This window comes from Engystomops pustulosus, chromosome 5, assembly GCF_040894005.1.
Source record: "Engystomops pustulosus chromosome 5, aEngPut4.maternal, whole genome shotgun sequence".
In the NCBI taxonomy this organism is placed as follows: Eukaryota; Metazoa; Chordata; class Amphibia; order Anura; family Leptodactylidae; genus Engystomops; species Engystomops pustulosus.
In genome coordinates, this window is record NC_092415.1 from 58,395,466 (window position 1) to 58,413,944 (window position 18,479).

Consider the following 18,479-nt stretch of genomic DNA (forward strand, 5'->3'; position numbering starts at 1 on the left):
GTTCTTTTTCCTTTCCAGTGTCTTCTGGTGACAAGCCTGTGCAGAGTACATACTTCTTTATGTACCCATATGGACGTACAATGCTATGGAATGTAAAGAAGTATGTATTTTCAGCAGGTGCAAACTCCTCTAGCAACAAAGTGACTTCCTTATGCTGCAATATTTATCCGACTCACAGCATTGCAGCCAGGTAAATCCCATCACAATATCTAGTAATGTTTCCAGCTTCCATTACTGTCACAATTGATTTTATAACTCCAGAAAGGAAAAGTTTATGTTTTGTGAAATGTATCAGTATTATTCAATTTGATCTACAACAGTGTACTTTACCAGTCTGATATTTCGGCTTTTATATTTACATATTTATTTTAAGATTGTATTATTATTTTTAAGATTTGTATTATAGTTGAATGATCAAAAAGATTGTGTATATATGTTTCTATATAGTTATAGATATGTGTAAATGTGAATTGTAAGAAATACAAAGCAATACAGACAGACAGAAACCTACTACACAGCTGCATAATATATTATCTATACATTCATATATGTGCACATACACTTTAGATTTTGTATATACAGATACTCTCATATACACATACTCTCTGCATATGACCAGCCCAGTAAACTGCAGCAGTGACACAAACTAGAAGGCCTGCATCACACCCACCAGCACAATTCACACTACAATCCTAGCAGTAAGCTACACATATCAGGCCTAATCCAGCAGTCAGAGAGTTAAACAGATCAAAACAATAGTATTCAGACAAGCAAAACTATAAATGGACATTATGTACCTTTGATGAAACGCAGATGGGCACGTCTGACAAAGAATTATTTTGTTAAGCTTAGAGTAAAACAAATTAAACTCAAGTTTCCCTTAAAAGGGGTATAAAAGCTTCTCAATAGTCCTTGCCGAGGTTTCTTAAAGAAACATGTTGAAAAGTGTAATGAATAGTATTTCTACCAGGGTCTTTACATAATGTGGGGTTAATGGACAAAGTGCAGACATTGGGGTGGCAGAGAGTAACATGCGTGTCCAGGCAATGAGGTGCCGCATGTAGACGTCCGGCCCAGTGAACTGACAGGACCTGGGGCTGGAGGAGCAGAGAGTCATTCTAGAATGTCACATCCATCACTGACATCAGCTGTTCCCTTTTATACCCAGTACAGTGTGAACCGGGAGCATGTGCTGACATGGTCGTAACTCAAACATTTCAGACGCCTGACTGACACGCAGAACAGATGCTGACATTATCAAATGCTGCAGTGCTTTTTTTCCATGGCCCTTTCTTGCCCTGATATGGCAAATGCGTGAACATGAATTGCCATCCAAGAGCTCACTTGAGCAGCTGGATCTGCAGAAGAGTTCACATATAACTGGTATAAATAGCTGCCGGTTTTAGTGGGGACTTTATTGCTCAGTTTGGGGAGAGGCAGCACCTGCTGTGTTTCTATTAGGACTAGTATGAAATAGACATTTACATTGTCACAGTCACAGCTTCATATGCTAAATAGATGGGATATCCAATATCACCTATTACAGAAGACATGCCATGCCTTAAGCCAAGTCTTTATGCACTATTCTCATTTTATGTAATATAGACACCTAGTGCCTGTAACACCCCATGCACTATACCCATTATACTGCATACAGTACTTCAAGCCTATATGTATAATATAGATGTATCTTATGTCTATGTATTATTACTGATGGAGCAAGCGCGGCTCTATTACAGAGATGGCTCGCAGCACATACATTTTACGTCTGGATACTGCAGTCTGCATATATAGAGTCTCTCTCTTTTCCCTGCCGCGACCATCAAAGCCTATATGTGTCTGCACGTACAGTACATCTCCAGATGAAGCCTCGTGTAGCTTCTCTCACACGCCGCTGCAATGCTTTGCTAAAGCTGGTAAAATGGAACCAAATCACCTCTTCAATGGATTTGGTCCCCTTCAACCAGCTGTAGGATTGCATTGAGAACTACAACTACCAAGAAACGCTGTCACCTAGAAAAAATTGCTGCAGTGGAGCTATGTTTTGCTATTTTTGACTTATTATTACCATCTAAATGCAATGTCTGACTTCTGTGTGGATTATGTCTGGTGCCTGATTTTTGCAATAAATTCTTGAAATAAATAATATGATACAGCAGCCATGTTTTTCAATTTATTAACAAGGTTTGATATCGATAAAAATTTTTTCTACGAGAGGACTTGTGTGTATAACTGGTGTAAGCAGCATTTTAACTGGGCCACTAGGCATTAATACTGGTGTATTTTACCTTATGTGCATTCATTTCTAGTGCTTATAATTCTGATCTCTGCATACATTAATGAACAATATATAATGCTTATAGGTTATATAGTTAGTAATAATGTAAAACAATGACATTTCTTGGGTCTAAACATTTCCTGGATGAAACTATCTTTGCAACACATATGTACTTAGGCTCTATTCACATGGTGTCTGCAGATTACCTTTACTGCCTACACTGGGAAACCCCCAGGGCATATGTTAAATAGCTATGCCGGTCGCCATTAACCAGGCTAGCATCCTTTAAGCATCTGTCTGACCACAATAAATTGAAATATGGAGATATTTTGCGGATATACATAGCACTATTCCATACAAGTGAATTCAATTCAATTCACCGAATGAAACAAAAGTTACAGGAAAATATAAAATAAAAAATACAATGCCATAGAAAACAACTGGAAATATCAAATTCCAAGTTATTACAAAACATGTGACTACCACAATACAGTAAATGAGATGAATTGATAACCTCCTTATCGTGTGTGTGTGTGTGCACTAGACTGAATGCTGAACACCATAAAGCAATAAGTACTCCCATTAGACATCCATTATTACATGCTTACTTAAAAACAACAAGGGTGGAGAGTGGCTCCGGTAACATTCAGGACATACATATGGACTGTGCAATTCTACAATTATCAATTTGGTCTATCACAGTGTTCCTCTCCTGAATACTTTAGGTGTCCACTATCACATTTTTGATTTTTTTTTAATAGAAAAACACACCATGGCAATATCTACATTTGATAAAAAGTAATATATCCTGCATTTTTCACTAGGGCCACTAAATGGATTACAAAAGAAAATAACTGTGCTATAGAAAATGCAATCACTGCTTCCACTATGTACAATGTCACTTAATATTTAGGCCTCCTATCTACACAGATCATTCCCCGAAAACTCCCCATAGACCTCAATGAGTCAGCTCCAAACTATTGATGCCTATGGCCATGTGACAGCTGTAAAGCATACGACCAAATGAAGTCACTGGAGCTCAGGGCAAGACACAGCCGCCATATTCATGGACAGAAAAAAGAAAGAAAATATTTTACAAGAATAAACAGATCAGAAAAAAGTGACAATACATTCTCTTTAAGCATTTCTCTTGGTCATACAAATCAGATGTCACAACTGAAGGAAAAGATCAATAGACAAATGGATCAAGCAGCCCGAATCTATTTAGAGGCTCTGGAATAAATTGATGCCAGATCAGATGACTTTAGACCAGGTCTGCCTGAAATAGCGCAGGCCTGGACGTTTACACCACCACCCGCCGAATGACACTTCCAAAGTGGCGTGCAGAATTCTGACAAACCTGTCTAAAAGGGGCTTGTTACATCCCTTCTACACCATAGTAAATCTCCCTCAGTGTGCTGTTATGTCACTGTCATGAAAAACAATGCAACTAAAGGTTGCATAATAAGCACGTAATAAGCACGAGCCTATAAGCACAGATTTTCACTAGACATGTAAAATGAGGCCAGGCTGTGGCACCCAATGGCACTTGCAGCCATCAGACTTTCAGAAATGAAGGTTATTATTTAAAGTCATTCTAATGCACTAAAAAACACACAAACCAATTCATCTTGCGTGTAGTCTGTGGGCACAAAGTAAATCACTACCTCCCCAAGAATGCCATAGGTCAGATAGGAGAATGGGAATCACAAGTGATAATATACAAATATCGTAATGCTCTATAGCATTGCTAGCAGAAGTGTGCGTATCTCATCTCTGCTTGGATTGCTTGATTGTTCATAGACTTTAGATTCGCCAACCTCCATGCTAAACAACTATACATTACAAATCCACAAAGAAAGGGTTCATCACATTTATAAGCAAGTTACACCTAGCCTATAGGAAGAAATGTATATAAAAATCAAGAGAGCAACAAAAGCACTTGCTTACTACCTTCACTGGACACCTGCAGACTATCGAGCATTTGGATATGTTCGCATTTGTTCATTATTTTACCTTTCTCTGCATAAATCCCTATTCTCAGAAAATTTGTAGTTGATCAGTGGTATTTTATGTAGCAGAACAATGACCACATTGCAGGTTTTTATAATGTAATGGAAACGTCATGCACATGGATTGTGATATCCCACACACAAAAACCACAGAATTAATGATGTGGGCTATAGCTGTATAGGCCCAAGAGCACATCTACTCAGGACTATGCATGCTGGAGGCATAGACTGCATGGCACAAGTCTTGATGGCTGAAAATGTAAAAGTCCCTGTTCATGTGCATTCACATACTCAATCCCCAATCAGTGATCAGCAGACAAACACAATGTAGGATGACCGAATTGCTTACACAGCATAAAATCATTGGCACAGAGATGCCAGAGAACCTGGATGAGCCTGAACAATTGCACTTACCACCAGTCGGTGACATAGGGCACCAAAAACCTCTCCAGAAATTCTCTTTCCCGCTCTCGCCACCTCCATGACACTTATTTTAAAAGTGGGCATGGAGGGGCTTGCTGGAAATAAAGTTTCCTGGATAATCAGTGCACAGATTCTAGTAACATAATTCTACACTAGGAAGGACCTGGTGTGGAATGCATTGGGGAGAAATGAGATGCATGCAGGATTGACCCCCCCGTAACAAAACTGTGTTGCAGACTTCACTTTTAATCCCATCCCGAGCAGAGAATGCCTCTACAAGTGTCTATGCACAATGCAGAGGCTAATTTACTACCCTATAAAACTGGCTGCCAGCTCCAAGCACTGCCGATGCTCACTGTGATCCTGATTGCTGCGCGCCGTCACCCGGCCATGTAATGTAAAGCCACCCCTCCTCCTTCCGCCAGGCCAGCGTCTGGCTCCGACAGAAGGTCATGTGACCGGAGCACAGGTCACATGATGTTCTACAGCAGCCACAGGCTGGAGCGGTGAGGAGCTCTGCCCATCCCCATGGCAGTGTGCACACAGAGCCATTAACAGGAGCGAGCCGTATATGTAACAGCCCAATCTTTTACTATGACAGGGAGCGAATATTATCAGTCACCTGTCACACCACCTCCTGCATACAGTGAGGCATGCTGGGAAGACGATATGTGCATCCTCCCTGAAGGTCTTTGTTTACAGATCACTGATAACAGTGATCCAAAAAGGTGTTACCAATAGATCACTGTTATTTGTGATCTATATATAACAAAAGCAGGGAATGCAAAAAAAAAAGTCATAATTAAAAAGAAAAAGTAAAAAAAAAAAAAAAATTGAAGCATTATGCCGCCAACCCCCAAAAATAAATTAAATAAAAAACCCAGAGCGCAAACCCAGACTCACCTTGTGGGTTCTGGGTCGCCCTGCTCTGGGGGGTTCCAGGGCCAGAATGAACCCCAGCCTGGTCAGACATGTGAGTTAGTAGTCTGTACAGGGCTTGGGGTAGACAGTGATAACTAATATTCCTGCCCTTCTGGGACCCCTATTGAAATGGACAATCCATTAACTTCATACATCCTAAGGCATCCTCAATGAGCCACTATACTGAATAGTAAACCAGCAAAACTTTCTAAATGTCAACAGCTCAATTACATTATACAAACAGTGTCAGCAGTTTGTAAATTGATTTAACATATCTTCTGTTCAGACATAGAAGATGACATAAGATCACTACAAACAATATCACAATACTTATAACAAGGTATGTTACTTTTCTTGCAGTTAATCACCTTTTCAGCGTATAAATTAAATCTCAACATAAGTGGATTACCTTTCAAGAATTCTACTGAAAAAAAAAATAAATGGTACATTACCTGGGATTTCCTCTCAAGGCCGCATGATGGAGGGCATTAAATCCATTGTTGTTTGTAATGGTGACATCAGCAGCAGCTTCTAACAACACAGCCAAAATATCATCACGTTTCTTGCTGATGGCATCATGTAGAGGAGTATCACCTTCCGAATCCTTTTAATCAAACAACATTCTTTTATTACATGAACTAGATAGATCATAGACTAAATTATCTCATATTATTTCAAAAGTGACAAGAAAATAGTACTAGAAAATAAAATGCAGAACTTCAAAACTATTCAATGACTAACAAATTTAAGAGAAAAATACAAAGGAAACATTCAGGGTGCGGTCACACGTAGCGTTTAATGCATGCGCATAAAAACACATTGCAACAGCTGGAGAGATTTGCCCAATTAAACAGCTGTTAACACTTCCTTTTACAAAACATCATAACGTTTACATAACACTAACATTTAACATCACGTTAATTAATGCGTTTGTTAACACTAACGTTTAACATCACATTAACAGTTGCGTTTACAAACACATGCATTAAAAGCTGTTTAATTCAGCTGCTGCTGCAATGCGTTTTTAAACGCAACGTGTGACCGAACCCTGAATGTTAAAAAAGAACCGATTATTAGCCACAATAAATACTACAACAAAACTGACCATGTGAACATAGTATAAAGTTTTTTTCAGCTGGTCGCATTATGGGACAAATTTTCCAACAGGCCAGGCTGTTCAACTTTTAGACATATGAAATGATAAGTAATAGGTAGGACCGTGGCCAGTGTGGCAATCACAGACCTTGCGCTGGCTAGATTTCTCAAACTATTCCCAGTGCTTAGCACAGTACTATGGGCGTCATAGTGATAAATGATACAAGAATTACCGCCCACGGAAGTGCTTGGTCAGTGAAGTTTTTTTCTGCCTAACTTTTAAAAGTTTTTAGCGAATTTAAAGCCAAACTAGAAGTGGATTGGAAACACCAACTGAGTGGAAATCTCTTGGTTTTGGATCACAACCACTCACGGAATACACGGACCAAATTATAGAAACATAAAATTGTCATGGATGTAAATGGTGCAGAAGTACTGATTACTAATAACATAGAATAGATGCCACACGGTAAAGTGGAAGGAGACAAGGATTTGTATTATCATGCCTCTCCACTTATGCATATCATTTTCCATACAATATGGAGAAAGAAAAAAATTCCCAAATGTCTGACAAGATTTCACGTAATCCAGAAACAATTATTAAGAATTCTCACTTGTTCAGGGTTTGAAACACTGATCTACTTGTGCTTAAAATTTGTGCTTAAAAATATTAAATAATGAAGAATTTACCTGCAGGCTTGGATGGCAACCGAAATCCAGAAGCGTTTTCACAACCTGCAGGTGACCTTTGTTCACCGCAATATGTAGTGGTGTCTGTCTGCGTTTATTTCGGGCATTTAAATCTGCACCCCCTCTATGTAACACCTCGATCACAGCTCCTTCATCACCAAAGGCTGCATGATGGACTGCACGGTCTCCATCTTTGTCCTACAAAATAAATAGAATGTTTTCTTAAACAAAGTTAATTACTTAAAAAAATTCAAATTAAGAAAATTAAAAGGCAGATTTTTTTTTTTAGTGATCAGACACAGCCACCGTACATACATATATGAGAGAGACTTCTCCGTGCTAACCGTGGTATTTTCATAATTTGGGAAATGTGCTAACCCTAATGGCAACAGCTAGCACGTGTCCACAGTCACCTCTATGGGCTCACGCACAAGTCCATATATCTGTGCATGAGCCGACTGCCGAACTGCAAATTATATTGGAGGTTCTACTCCTGCCCTTCTTAGCATACCATGGGGCACATTTACTTACCCGGTATTACATTTACTTACCCGGAGTTCCCAAAAGTGCATTGTCCAATTTCCTGAACGTGTTGCTTCCCCCATCAAGTCCACCGTAGTTCACCATTTTCCTCCCTTGTGTATGTAAGGGCATGTCTTGCGACACAATTTTAAAGTTAAATCCCGCGCTTAGTCCGAATCAGTCGGAACGTCCGATGGCCCGCCCCCCGATTTATGTCCATGAAGGCCGGAGCCGCTTCTAAATACCTGTCCCAGCAGCGCGATCTCCGAAAATGTCGGAAACCTCGGTGGAAATGCGATCCGCGGACCCTTAGTAAGCAAGTCCTCATGTGTCAAACTGATTGTTTCACAGGGACGTTGTTTTAGTCATGTAATTCTGCGCTTGTCGTGTGCAAGGAGCCTTAAAAAAAAAAACTGATAAAATATATGGTGCATGTCTTGGGGGGAAACAAATATCCCACCTGTATGCTTTTCTTGCGATTGTCACAACTCTCATTACATCTCCAAACTATATGCCTTCTGTTGTCATCAAACTCAGTACCCACTTGTTTGTGTTCCATTCAGGCAGTGTAATATGTGGTTTTCACGCCTGAGATACGATTATATACGTCCTATTTGCACGTGCTCCGTTCATAAAGGATGTTTATCCTTTGACAGTGGCCAACTCCAAATGGCTATATCTCCAGAACCCTGGCACCTACAAACACAATCCATACACATGTTAAACAGGATGTGTGTGGATGCTTCATGGAACCAGAGATATTCAATCTTAAAGTTACAATTAAAAATCTCAGAAATAGAAAGCTGTATAATAAAAAAAAAATCTTTTTTTTTTTTAATACAACTTTAAGAGTAGAGATCTTCGGTTCTGTGAAGCATCCATAAACAATCTATTTTCCTGTTTAAAGAGAACCCGTCATGCAAAATAACCCCCCTAAACTAAATATATTTTCATACACTGCCATTAGAGAGCATTGCCTCTATCCCTTTATTTTCCCTCTACATGCCTGTAAACCTAAGCAATAAGGTCCTAAAGCTGTATGCAAATGACCTGTGAAATGTCCAATGAAGCATTAGCATATTCAAGCTGTCCACTCTATTCATGAGTGGGAGGCACATCCACACCCCCAGTGCTTGACTGACAGCCTGTATAATGATGTGAGGCTGTATAATGATGTGCTTCCTGGTGCTGGTGGCCACGCCCCCTGCAGCCTGTGTGTGTGTGTGTGTATAGGAGAGATACAACAGCTCCAGGCAGCCATGTTACAGCAGAACATGTCAGATTCATGTGTAGCTGATGTCTGTGTCTCTGTATATTAGGAGGATGCAGCATGTCAGCAGATGCAGCACACACACTAACTATACATTACTATACATCACACACAGACATGAGCAGGGGGAGGAGAGGGGAGGGGTAACAGGGGTGACATCACTGCCTCTGACCATGTGACCAGCCTCATTTACATGATAAAAAATAGATGATTTTACAATGATTAATGTATGAAATAACTAGATAAAGGCTGGGATGGGATCCTTGTGAGCTGCTCCAACAGGTAGAGGTGACAGGACTAGTGGCAGAGACCTGATGACAGGTGTCCTTTAAAATGACACCAGAATTGCATTTCTAGGTGCTTTACGAAATATAGCCAACTGTGCCCCCCCCCCCTGCAGCCCGTTAGCTGAAGGCAGAATGTAGAAGGAGCTGCAGAACATAATTAGCTAACAGTTTGCAGAATAGGAGAAGTTCATGCACCCTCTGCATCTGTAGCTGAACTTGGGGTAAGAGTTATAGAATGGGGCTGTATATATTTTTAACACATTTTGGAAAAAAATGTATTCTGTTTTACTACTTATTTAAAACAAAGCTTAATTTTTTTTACATTTTTTTTACAATTATCCGCTATTTTTATTTTAAAAAAAAAGTCATCATATCAAGTTGAAGTCTCAAATGTTTTTAGAAAAAACTAAGTAAAAATAGTTTTCATTAGTAAAGAGTTACAACATTTCGTCATTTAAAGAAGTGCAGAACAGCAAAAATTGACCTGGACATGCAGACATCAATGCCTACTGGTCACAAAAAGGTTGTAGGACCTGTATTTAATTATGGATACTAGGAGATACATATAAGTAATTACCTCTGCTTCTACATCCACATTGTGTTTTAGAAGTAATTTCAAAATGTCCACATGTCCATTCTGACTGGCTGCTTGCATGGCTGTGTGTCCAGCACACTGTCCATTCACCTAAAACAACAGAAATCAAGTAGATGGTCAGTAATTGTAATCATACTGCTGGACAAGATCATGATCTATTATGCTAGTTACTTTTAAATAAACAAGGCCATTACTGCTATTGGAGGCGGCTCAGGAAAATTCCAAAAGCAGTGAAAATGGTGAAAAAATGCATTTGCACCATTTTCTTGTGGGTATAGATTATACGACTTTCACTGTGAGCCCCAAATGACACGTCTTCATCACCTTGTATAGAGAGGGCTCAGCCCATCATATGTCGGTAAGGGGTTAAAGGGGGTCACGCACTTATATTTATAACAACAATGCAGACATGGGGATTTTGTGTATAAAAGTTGGAAAGAACCAAGGAAAGTCGAGAAATCTAAGCCGTTTGCGGTGTTGTCAACTTTGTTCTAGAACACCAAATTTAATTAAGTGATATACACCCATAAGCATCAACTTGTAGGAGCCAGAAACACTTGATAAACTTGCCATCACAATTTGAATTATTTTAACATGCGTATAACATTCACAATGAGCTTTCTTACATCAACATCTGGTCTCTTCAGCAAGTCCTCTACTTTAGCAACGTCTCCATTTGCAGCTGCTTTCACTAGCTCCTCATTTAGATCTCCAGACTCTTGTGTTTCAAACAGTTTCTTTAAGAGTTGTGACAGTCTCTCTTTAAGGAATAAATGATAAGAATTAGGTCCAGATGAATATAAACAGGTCTCACAGTGGACCTGTGAAACACTATAGATTGTAAATAATATGCCTGGATCTTATTAACCCCTTAAGGACGCAGGGTTTTTCGGCTCATTTCTCGCTCTCCAACTTCAAAAATCCATAACTTTCATTTTTACGTGTACAGACCTGTGTGAGGGCAAATAACACGCCTACTTTATTCTTTGGTTCAGTGCGATCGCGGTGATACCAAATTTATATAGGTTTTATTGTGTTTTAATACATTTTCAAAAATTAAACGAATGTGTACAAAAAAGAAAAAACATTTTTTGCCATCTTCTGACGCTAATAACTTTTTCATACTTTGGCGCACAGAGATGTGTGAGGGGTCATTTTTTGCAAAATGAGGCGACGGTTTCATTGCTACCATTTTGAAGTCTGTGCGACATTTTGATCATTTTTTATGTTATGTAAAAAGGTGTAAAAGTCGCATTTCGGACATTTGGGCGCCATTTCCCGCCTCGGAGGTCACCGCCCCCGTAACCGTTTTTATATTTTGATAGATCGGGCATTTTGGGACGCGGCGATACCTAATATGTTCGTGATTTTTACTGTTTATTATGTTTTATATCCGTTCTAGGGAAAGGGGGGTGATTTGAACTTTTAATATTTTATAAATTTTTTTTATTTTTTAAACTTTTTTTTTTCACTATTTTTTAGGGTTAATGTACCCTAGATGGTCAGATCGCTCCTACCATATACTGTAATACTACAGTATTGCAATATATGGCATTTTTGCAGGTCATACATTACAATGAGCCACTGGCTCATTGTAACGAACCTGCATAAGCCATGTAGTCTCGTGTCAAAAGAAGACCCAAGGCTACCATGGTAACCGATTCGGGGGTGCGGCGATCGTAATAAAGATGGCGGCGCCCACGCGTTGAGAGGGTTAATAGCCGCGATCGGTGCAAGCACCGACCGCGGTTATTAGCGGTGGGGGTTTTGTGCAAAATGCAAAAACCCCCACCTTTGTATGAAGAGGACTCAGCCCGTGAGCCCTCTTCATACATCCCTTATACCTCTGAGCCGTAGAGCTACGGCGCAGAGCGTTAAGGGGTTAAAGAACATCTACCACTAGTTTACTGGTGGTAGTTTCCCCTAATTACACTGTTCATTCATTCTAGGGGAACAGGATACCATTTTAACATGTTTTGTGGCATCTTAATTAATGAAATATGAACTGTGCAAAACGGCCGTATGCACTCAGACTGATGGCACCAAAGCGCCTCTCAGCTTCCCCAGTTTTTAATTTATGCACGTCCCCTCTGCAAGTCGCCTCCTGCTCCCAGGCGAGGGAACTAAGAGGGAGCACACGCCCCAGCTCTGATATTACCGGCGGGATTGTAATTCCCCGGCCGGGAGCAGGAGGAGGCTTGCAGCAGGGACGTGCATAATTTAAAAGCTGGCGAAGCCGAGCGGCGCTCAGTCTGAGCGCATACGGACGTTTTACACAGTTCATATTTCATTAATTAGGATGCCACAAAAAAATTTAAAAATTGGCCCCCCCATCCCCTAGACTGAACGAGCAGTGTAATTAGGACACCCTACCACCAGTAAACTAGTGGTAGATGTACTTTAAATCCAATCCTGTGCTCCGCGTGGGAGATATAGGTTTTCAATGCTCTCTTTGTGTGCCCCTATTTGTGTTATTCCCTCTATGTTTTGTGGAAGTTTGAAGAAATAAAAACGAACAAGCACAAATTCAGAAAAACAGCCCCGTAAATTGTTTATCTGACGGTGGAAACCGCTAACATTAGAATAAAGATAGCACAAAAACCTACCTCCAGTTGCGCTGCTTATTGCTGATCCTACAGAAGCCACCTTTGAAACAGCTGTAGGGTTGTATGTCCAGGATGTTCCACAAACTTCTACTTTTAAGTCACTGTCTGAATAAATCTGCTGAACTCTTCCAACTTTACCTAGAGTCTTAATACGAAGCATAAAGGATACTAAATGAATGATACAGTAAATAATACCATATTTATTTACATAGTCCCAAGCTGTGTTTTCATGTAATAGAGACATCACCTCACCAATGGCAGACACTACTTCCCTTTTATGTCAAGCTGCCTTATCTACCAGAATATTACATGCAATACATAAAACATACACAAAACAGGGATATTCCCTGGATATGTCACAAATGCACCACAGCTTGGGGCCAATTAAGGAATTAACAATGCTTGTCTTTCTAATAGGCCATCTATAGCCGATTGTGGGAGGCCTATGCAGGGTTTTCTGGAATTCCTGGTAAACTCCCTTAAACTTGCACAGATTTATACCCCAACACAAAACACTGTAATAAGTCTGGCACACTATGATACCATGTAGACTATTTGTACACTGTTTAACCTAAGAGAATTAATAAAACTACCTCAATGACTTTTATTAGTCCAGACACCAGAAACAAAATCCACACTGGACCGATATTTCTGTAATGGGTCTTGGAGGATTACCATTAACGCTACAAGTCTCTACAAGTTTTTCGGCAGCAAAGTTTTATCCTTTAGATTTCTAATTAGAACAAAAGCAAAAACATAACAAACAAAAGACAAAACTGACTAGTAAAACAACTTACAGGAAGCATGGCCTCTGCCCATTCTCCATGACCTCTTTGAAGTAGTTTTATTCTTTCTAGATCATAACAAATCTGTACAAGATCCCCCACTTGAAACTGCGACGTTCCTCCTTCAGCACCTTGGGCAGCATCTCCACTACGGACCACATTGGCTTTAGTAAGAACAGCCGGATTGAATGTCCATCTAAGGAATGATTCATACATTTTTAGAAGTTGGTATTAATTTGTGGCAATAAGAAATTCAGAATCAACATTAAACTCATTCTGAAACACATTAAAGAGAACCCGTCAGGCAAATTTACCGCCACAACTAAATATATTTTCATACACTGCCATTAGAGAACACTGTCCCTCTACATGCCTGTAAACTCAAACAGTCAGGCCCTGAGGGTGCAGCCACACGTTTAGTTTTTCAGATGCAACATCAAAAACCGCATCTGAAAAACTGCGTGTGTGTGTGGATGCACCATAAAGCTGTATGCAAATGACCTGAGAGAGGTCCAATGAATTATTATCATATTCAGATGTACAGCTTATTCAGGAGTAGGAGGTACAGCCACACCCACAGTGCTTGACTGACAGCCTGTATAATGAGGTGACACTTCTGGCCCTGGCGGCCTCTTCCCCTGCAGCCTGTGTGTGTACGAGATACACATAGCTGCATCCTGGAGAAGTTGTATAGTAGAACATGTCAGGTACTTGTGTAGCTGATGTCTGTGCCTCACACATGTGTATAGCAGAATGGAGTATGTCAACAGATAAAGCAGACATTAGCAATGCTTTACTATACATTACACACAGACAAGAGCAAGGGGAGCAGAGGGGAGGGGTAACAGCGGTGACATCACTGCCTCTGACCATGTGACCAGCCTCATTTACATATTAAGGAAGACATTATTTTACAATGATTAATGTATGAATTGACTAGATAAAGGCTGGGATGGATCCTTGTGAGCTGCTCCAACAGGTAGAGGTGACAGGACTAGTGATAGGTGTCCTTTAAGTACATATTTTGCAAATAATGGGGCAGATTTATAAAAAGTGTCCCAAGGTTTGACGGTGCAAAGCTAGACTAGACAGTCTTATTCTGCACCAGCACCTACACAGCTCACAAAGATTCCATCCCAGCCTTTATCTAGCCAAATCATACATTAATCATTTTAAAATAAATCTCTTCTTTATTATGTAAATGAGGCTGGTCACATGGTCAGAGGCAGTGATGTCACCCCTGTTACCCCTCCCCTCTCCTCCCCCTGCTCATGTCTGTGTGAGCATTGCTAGTGTCTGTGATTTATCTGCTGCCTTTGAGAGAGACAGCAGCCACACAAGTAGTGTATAGGAGTACCAGGATGTCAGGCTGTTACACCTGCCAGCACTAGGATGCACATAGCAGCAGTCAGAACCCGGAGTGTCGCATTATTATACAGGCTGTTAAATGGCAAAAAAGTCCCATTTTCGACTTTGGGCGCAATTTTCATTTAAGGGGTTAAACGCAGTGAAAAACCGTTATCATAATTTTAAAGATCGGGCATTTTCGGACGCGGCGATGCCTAATGTGTTTATGATTTTTACTGTTCAGGGTTTTTTATTATGATTTTTTTTTAACTTTTTTTTTTATTTTTACTATTTTTCAGACTCCCTACGGTACATTAACCCAAGGGTGTCTGTACGATCCCATCATATACTGCCATACTACAGCGGGGCGCCCCATCTTTTTGAAGCCGCCGGCAGCTTTGCTGGCATGTAGAGGGGCAATGCCTTCTAATGCCTTCTGCCAGTTTATTAAAATATATTTAGTTTTGTGGGGGTTAATTTGCCTGACGGATTCTCTTTAAGAAATGTTGGAAAATCTGAGACTAGAAACCGTGTTAACTCAGGTGATGAATAACAATGGTCTCTAGAAGCACCACGCTGTACCTTTTATTGAGAACTGTGAATAGACCTACCTGTAAAAAATAATGTTGATTAAACTCTAATTGGAGAAATCTGTTTATAATGGTCAGACTGACTACCTAGTGGACAAAATACTGGGGCACGTTTATTAAGATCAGTGCAAACTGTTTGCCTTTGTATAGTGCAGGGTGCGCCAGATTCATGATTTTTTTTTCTACTTTTTTTGGTGCACCTTTAACATAGGGCGTGCAAAATATTTCTGTCGGACTTTGTGTGTTAAATGTGGCGCACGGTTCAACTGAGCAATGGAACGCCCCCTTCAGTGCAAAAATTTGAGTCGCACGAAGAATAGTGCAAGCATGACACAAAATGGTCATGTGTGACACAAATGTGGTGCGGGCACTTCTTAAATACCTGTGCAAGCAGTTTGCACCTAAAAGAATGTGCAAAGTCTGACAGAAAACTGGCGCACGGCCCTTAGGCTGGTGTCACACGTAGCGCTTTGTCTGCGCTTGCAAACACAAACAATGCCGCACCCACCGGGCCTCGGCCCGATCGCTACGTGTGTCATCACCCTTAGTAAAATGTTCCCCACTGTGGTACTGCAGTATAAAAACTGCATTCTCAGGACAGACTGTTACCAGGTAGTGAATGATGTTGGCAAATTCCTTATAAAAGAGTAATACTGACGACTGTCATAACATCCACATTTTCTGGATTGACTAAACTGAATTCACAGCATCCAAATAATCTTTTATACTAAACATTCGGGCCCGACTGTCCAGTGCTCAAAGCATAATGTAGACAAGCGGTTGCACCGGAACTCAAAGCTCTAGCTTAAAATACCACAGCATAGCACGTAATATAACCCAGAATTGTTAAGTAAATACTGTTGATAAAGGATAAACTATACAGACAGGAATAAAAACAAGCCCCAACAGGAGTCAATTAACATACTATATATAAAACGCAAGCCCTATTTTTTACTGTAAGGTCCAATTTCCTCCAGTTTCCAATTTGATGTTAGTCAGCTACTGACATTATAGCAAGGATGTTTCAATATGGCTGCGCTCACCTGTTTCCACTCGGATACTGCACAACAATATCGTGGTCTTCATCAATGCCACAGACGGTGCCTGTGGTTGTTAGTGTTTCGAACATGCCGTCTGTCCATCCACCATGGCCATGCTGCAATGACTGGACAATCTCCAATTCCAAATCTATATTTACCAGGTCTCCAATAAGCAGCCCTCCAGGGTTACGGTTACCATTTTGCTCTCCTAAATAAAAATATTAACACAATTCTTACAATGGTCCATCATGGTATAGTAAAGAATGGATTAGGTTGAACTATTGAAATCTGTACATATATACAGAATATTATTGAACACATTGTCTTTAATTGATGCCAGGTAAATCGATTTCTAAAGGTGCTACTGTAATGCAATTCTCACCAGATGCTGGTAACAACCCATGCAATCCACACTGGTAAAGAAATCACACCAAAGGCGTCCATAATAAGAAATAAGACAAGGGTAAGTATTGACCACACTTTGTACAAAAGCCTTTGTGGGTGATGGCACCTTCAAGACACCTCCTGGAAAAATAGTTGTATACATTCCTCAGGTGGGATTTGGGCCCATTATTCCATGCAAATCCTAAAGGTGGGCTCCTTCTATGAACTCTAGCTTTAGTTTCTTCAGCAGATTTTTCTATAGGATTTATGTCAGGAGATTGGTTTTAGAGAAAGAAAATAAAATAGTCTAGCCAGTTTCATTGACTGTGTGTTTGGGATTATTGTCAGGAATGTCTTGATACATTTGACCATTCATCCTTCCTTCAATTACATGAAGTTTGCCAGTGCCGTATGCTGGAAAATAGCCCAACACCATGATGTTCCCACCTCCAAATTTCACTGTTAGGCCTTATGCACACAACCGTATGGTCTTTTCTGCTCTGTATATAAGGCTGTATTCTGGCCATAAATACAGGAAGTATTGCAACAGTATGGCAATGTTTTGCACCGTATCTGTATAAAATAGGTGGGCTGGCAGATGATTGATGGCTAACTATTGGCTGGCTGACAGAATGCACCTCCCACTGGTTCTGGATACTGCACTTATATACGGCAGCATATGGTGCACAGCCGGATGCAGCACGTATTTAGCCCATATTTTATACATTCCCATTGACTTCTATGAACCACACGGAACGGAGATACGATGGAAAATAGGACATGCTCTATATTTTTATATGGCTTGCTTACGGTACGGTGGCCAAAAGGGCCATGTACATGGATGGGGTCGTGTTCCGGCCGTATATAAAGCCACTTTTATACGGTCGTGTGCACGAGGTGATATCCAGTGCTTTCTGGCTTCCTGTTTCATCCAAAGTGGTGAATTCTAGACTATATTCTCAGGTATGTCACAGGCTTGTTGACTGTTATTGAGCAAACTTCAAACACGCTTGTACATGATTGCAGGTCTTTCTGTAGGTATCCACAGGTTGTCCTTGGTGCCTGCTCAACTCTACTGATAATTGTTTTCAATCATCGGTCTGAAATCTTGCATGGAGCACATGGTTGAGGATGGTTTATGCATGTTCTTTCCGCTTCTGAATCATGGCCGCAAGTGTGCTCAATGTAAGCTTCAGTAGTTTAACATCTTACCAATGTGCGTCGCAATAGTACGGTGCGCGTCTGGTGAAAGCCGTAAAATCCAAGCCCACAAGAAAACGGTGCAAATGCGGTTTTCACCATTTTCACAACATTTGGAATTTTTTTTCTCGCTTCCCAGTACACGGCATGGAATATTCAATACCATCACTATGAAGTGCAATTTGTAACGCAGAAAATAAGCCATCACAAAGCTCTGTACATGGAAAAATAAAAAAGTTATAGGTTTTTGAAGATGGGGAGTGAAAAATGGTAATGAAGAAAAAAAAAAACAAAAAAAAGGGCCAGGTCGTTAAGGGGTTAAAAATTCTTCTGCAACCCAGAGCATCAGCATGTTTTACAACAATAAGCGTGCAAAGGTCTTGGGACCTTAGGCGTTTTGTGTGGCACGTTGGTAATGATACACCTTTTTATAG

The 18,479-nt window shown here is 40.3% G+C and overlaps 1 protein-coding gene across 3 annotated transcripts in view; it reads right to left on the reverse strand.

Annotated features, from left to right (window-relative positions):
* MIB1 (MIB E3 ubiquitin protein ligase 1) overlaps positions 1-18,479 on the reverse strand; it is a 62,016-nt gene that overhangs the window by 22,500 nt on the left and 21,037 nt on the right. For all 3 annotated transcript variants that reach the window (XM_072152089.1, XM_072152087.1, XM_072152088.1), the window contains exons 6-12: positions 16,465-16,669; positions 13,497-13,680; positions 12,700-12,844; positions 10,720-10,853; positions 10,076-10,183; positions 7,420-7,617; positions 6,087-6,238 (exon numbers count right to left, since the gene is read on the reverse strand). In XM_072152089.1, coding sequence (XP_072008190.1) covers positions 6,087-6,238; positions 7,420-7,617; positions 10,076-10,183; positions 10,720-10,853; positions 12,700-12,844; positions 13,497-13,680; positions 16,465-16,669 — 1,126 coding nt within the window. The remainder of the gene's footprint in view (positions 1-6,086; positions 6,239-7,419; positions 7,618-10,075; positions 10,184-10,719; positions 10,854-12,699; positions 12,845-13,496; positions 13,681-16,464; positions 16,670-18,479) is intronic.